General features: G+C 34.1%; 1 protein-coding gene across 4 annotated transcripts in view; it reads left to right on the top strand.

The window, feature by feature from the left end:
• Window positions 1-3,254, top strand: part of LOC106465367 — a 26,452-nt gene that overhangs the window by 6,817 nt on the left and 16,381 nt on the right. For all 4 annotated transcript variants that reach the window (XM_022393243.1, XM_022393242.1, XM_022393244.1 and 1 more), the window contains exon 3: window positions 1,688-1,736. In XM_022393243.1, the coding sequence (XP_022248951.1) occupies window positions 1,688-1,736 (49 nt within the window). The remainder of the gene's footprint in view (window positions 1-1,687; window positions 1,737-3,254) is intronic.

Here is a 3,254-nt window from a genome sequence, read left to right as displayed (position 1 = left end):
GGGGCATTATAATGTGATGGTCAATCCCGCTATTCGTTGGTAAATGAGTAGCCCAAGAGTTAGTGGTGGGTGATGACTAGCTGTCTTCCCTCTAGTCTTACACTGCTAAATTAGGGACGGCTAGCGCAGATAGCCCTCATGTAGCTTTGCACAAAATTGAAAAAACAAACAAACAAACCTGAATAATTCTTCTATTAGTAGACTAAACTGCATCTAGAGGCTTTAATGTCATTGTTTTCATTAATTAACATGTCTAAAATGATGCCTAAGTGTACTGTTTTATAACAGGTCTAATTACACGTACATGTTTATGAAAAGTAAAAGAAAAAAGTACATTCTCAAAATAAAACAGTAATGCTTTATGTTGAAAAAATATGAGAAATTCACTGGAAGTGGTAAATCTTAACAGCAGTAAAAACGTGTTATAGTACAGTTTGAATGAGATGTCTAAACAAAATATTCATAAACATTAATAGTGACTAATCATGACAGATAATTATCTTCAAATGAAAAAGTTTTTGTACTTCTGTGATATTTTTTTGGCACTTAAGTGATTCAAGCATTTCATTCTTTTTATCTATGCACACGTGTAATGAGTTATCATATATATATATATAATATGAAAGAAAATATTCATAGAATATAGCAATTGTTTTTTTTGTAATCAGTGTGATTATGTTTTAAGACCTGGCATGGCCTAGTGGTTAGGGTGCTCGACTTGCAATCTGAAGGATACGCGTTTGAATTCTCATTGACGAACATGCTCATCCTATATAATTACTGTCTGGGCTGGCCACCCAAGTGTAAAAATTCTAGGCTTCCAAAATTACCATCCAACCCCCAAATTAGTTGGTCATTACAGAGAAGAAGAACAATGTGGTTGTATTTTAAGTAGCGAGAATCCCCTCGGAAACTTGGTTTCAAAACAGTTCAGTCGCAATAAAGTAATTTTATTTATGGAGAAATTACAGAATATTTATTTCCTTGTGGAATGATAGGTTGTAAACATATTTAGAACATGTAAAAAAAATTGTCCAGATTTCTTTTGTTAAACACTAAAATAATCATTAATATTGAAAAAATGATAACTCGAGAGCTTTTGGAAGCCAAACTTTTCTTTCTTTTTTTTTTTTTAGGAGTGAGCTGGTTTCTGAATTTTTATTCTGAGTAATTTTTTAGTTTCGTGGATTAACATTAAGCTTAAGAATGGATATGCCAGTTGTGGCCTAGCAGTTAGTATGCCTGGACTGTTAATCCAAAGATTCGTGGTTTGTGTTCCAGTGGGACAGAAAAATGAGCTCCACACTTTGGGGCTGTGGGTGTGATATAAGAGCAACAATTAGGTACTACCACTAACAGAACAACAAGAGTATTCCAATAGGTGGTGGCAGGATGGGTGTTGTTGATTAGTCTCTAGTCTATCAGTTCAATAAGTGGTTGTATACAGTTAGCCCTTATGTAGCTTTGTGAACAAGCATATGATTAAACATCAAGTTTTAAAATATTTAAAGTAAACTTCGAGTCTAGAAAACCATCGTATACTTCTTGACTAAGGTATTTAATAGTTTTTCTGAAGTTTGTAGACTTTTTTAACTTGTCTGGATTTTATTAGAACGTTTGCCAAATCCATGTTTTTTCACCTAATTTGGTGTTTGTGTATTATATAGCTTTATTTTCATTTTTATAGATACCAGGAGATGCTGAAAATTCTTGTGTAATTTATCCTACTAAAAGAGGTAGGCTGCTTTTCCACACTGCTTTCTTTATAATTAAAAAAATATTCAAGTAAAAAAAAAACATCTTTAGCAAAACTCAATTTAAGGATCATTTTGTAGTTTTGAGGTTGTTGTACATGGGTATTTTTTGTTGTTGTAAAGGATGCAATTTTAACGAGTAATACATTCCTTTTTATTTATTAACAACCTTTCTAGAACTCACCTTGAGGTGGGAGATGAGAATTATGGATAAAAAAGGAATTCCAGCTAGTATCACTGCATCTGAACAGCGTATAACTAAGGTACACTTTTATCGTTGGCAACAATATAAGTATAACGGTGTGACGAGGAGAAAGAAACTAACATTGAAAATGTCATTTCTAATTTTTGTCCACATTGTTAAACTTGTATTGTTGTCAATAATAGTATTGTGCTTGATTAATTGCATTGTACATAAGCATGCTACCAACAAAAATCAGTATAAATTCTTTCTTTTTTAAGTTATTTATTCCTTGTATCCTGCCTGATGAAGAGCTCTTGGAAATTAAAAAAAAATAGCCATTGGAAAACAAAGGAATATGGATCAACTTAAGGCACCAGGACCATTCAGAAAGAGACATGCAACAAGTTTCACCTTAACTGTGAATACAAGGGTTAATGATAAAGGCTGTTCACTTGTCCCAGCAACAATTCGAACATACACTAGATGGATTATGGAAACGATACAGGGAGGAATGAGATTGATTTGGACATGATAGTCTTATGATGGAGCCTTTTGTAATGGGAACTATGATGCAAGGCTATTATCAAGATGTACAACTATCAGATAGAGTATAACCATATATGCAGATACGGACTGTAACCATTGTTCCCTCTAAGCTGTGTGGCCGCACAACAACCAATCAAGTGCGACACACTTAATTATTCCAGCCACGCACATCCTTAGGTGAGGAGTCTCAACATATTTATAGTTTTAATGACCCTTGGCGGTCGATAGGCTTAAAGCCCAAATAACTAACTGGTAGCATTGCAAAGAGGCCTAATGATCCAATAGAGTCGATGATCTAAAAATACCACCGACCTTCAGAAAAAACAAACAATCTGATAGCACATAAAAATAATTCATTCCGCACATGAATTGAAAAAACTAGAGGGAACATTTACTGTACCAGCATGGTGAGGCTCCAAAACCATTTTAATATAATGTGCTTAGCCGTACATCTTCAAATTTTACTACATATACATTCAGCATATTTGAATCTGTCATGTTGAACGAAGGTAGGCTTCAGTTAAGTATTCAGTCACATCTACGAGTATCTGCACAGGAACCGAGAATTTCTTCATGATAACTGCCATCACTCTTAACCCTTCTTACATAGCCCTTAAAGAAGAAAAATTACAATGTTGTTTCACATCATAATTATGTTGATGAATCTAAGTTTCAAATAGACAGCAACAACTGTAGAGGACGATGTTCAAAAGTCTTCTGCCTTTTGTCTTCAGGTCAAGGTGGAAGACTTTCGAAATGTCGTCCTCTAC

This window comes from Limulus polyphemus, unplaced genomic scaffold (genome assembly GCF_000517525.1).
Source record: "Limulus polyphemus unplaced genomic scaffold, Limulus_polyphemus-2.1.2 Scaffold1922, whole genome shotgun sequence".
NCBI lineage: Eukaryota > Metazoa > Arthropoda > Merostomata > Xiphosura > Limulidae > Limulus > Limulus polyphemus.
This window is presented reverse-complemented; position numbering and strand designations above follow the sequence as displayed.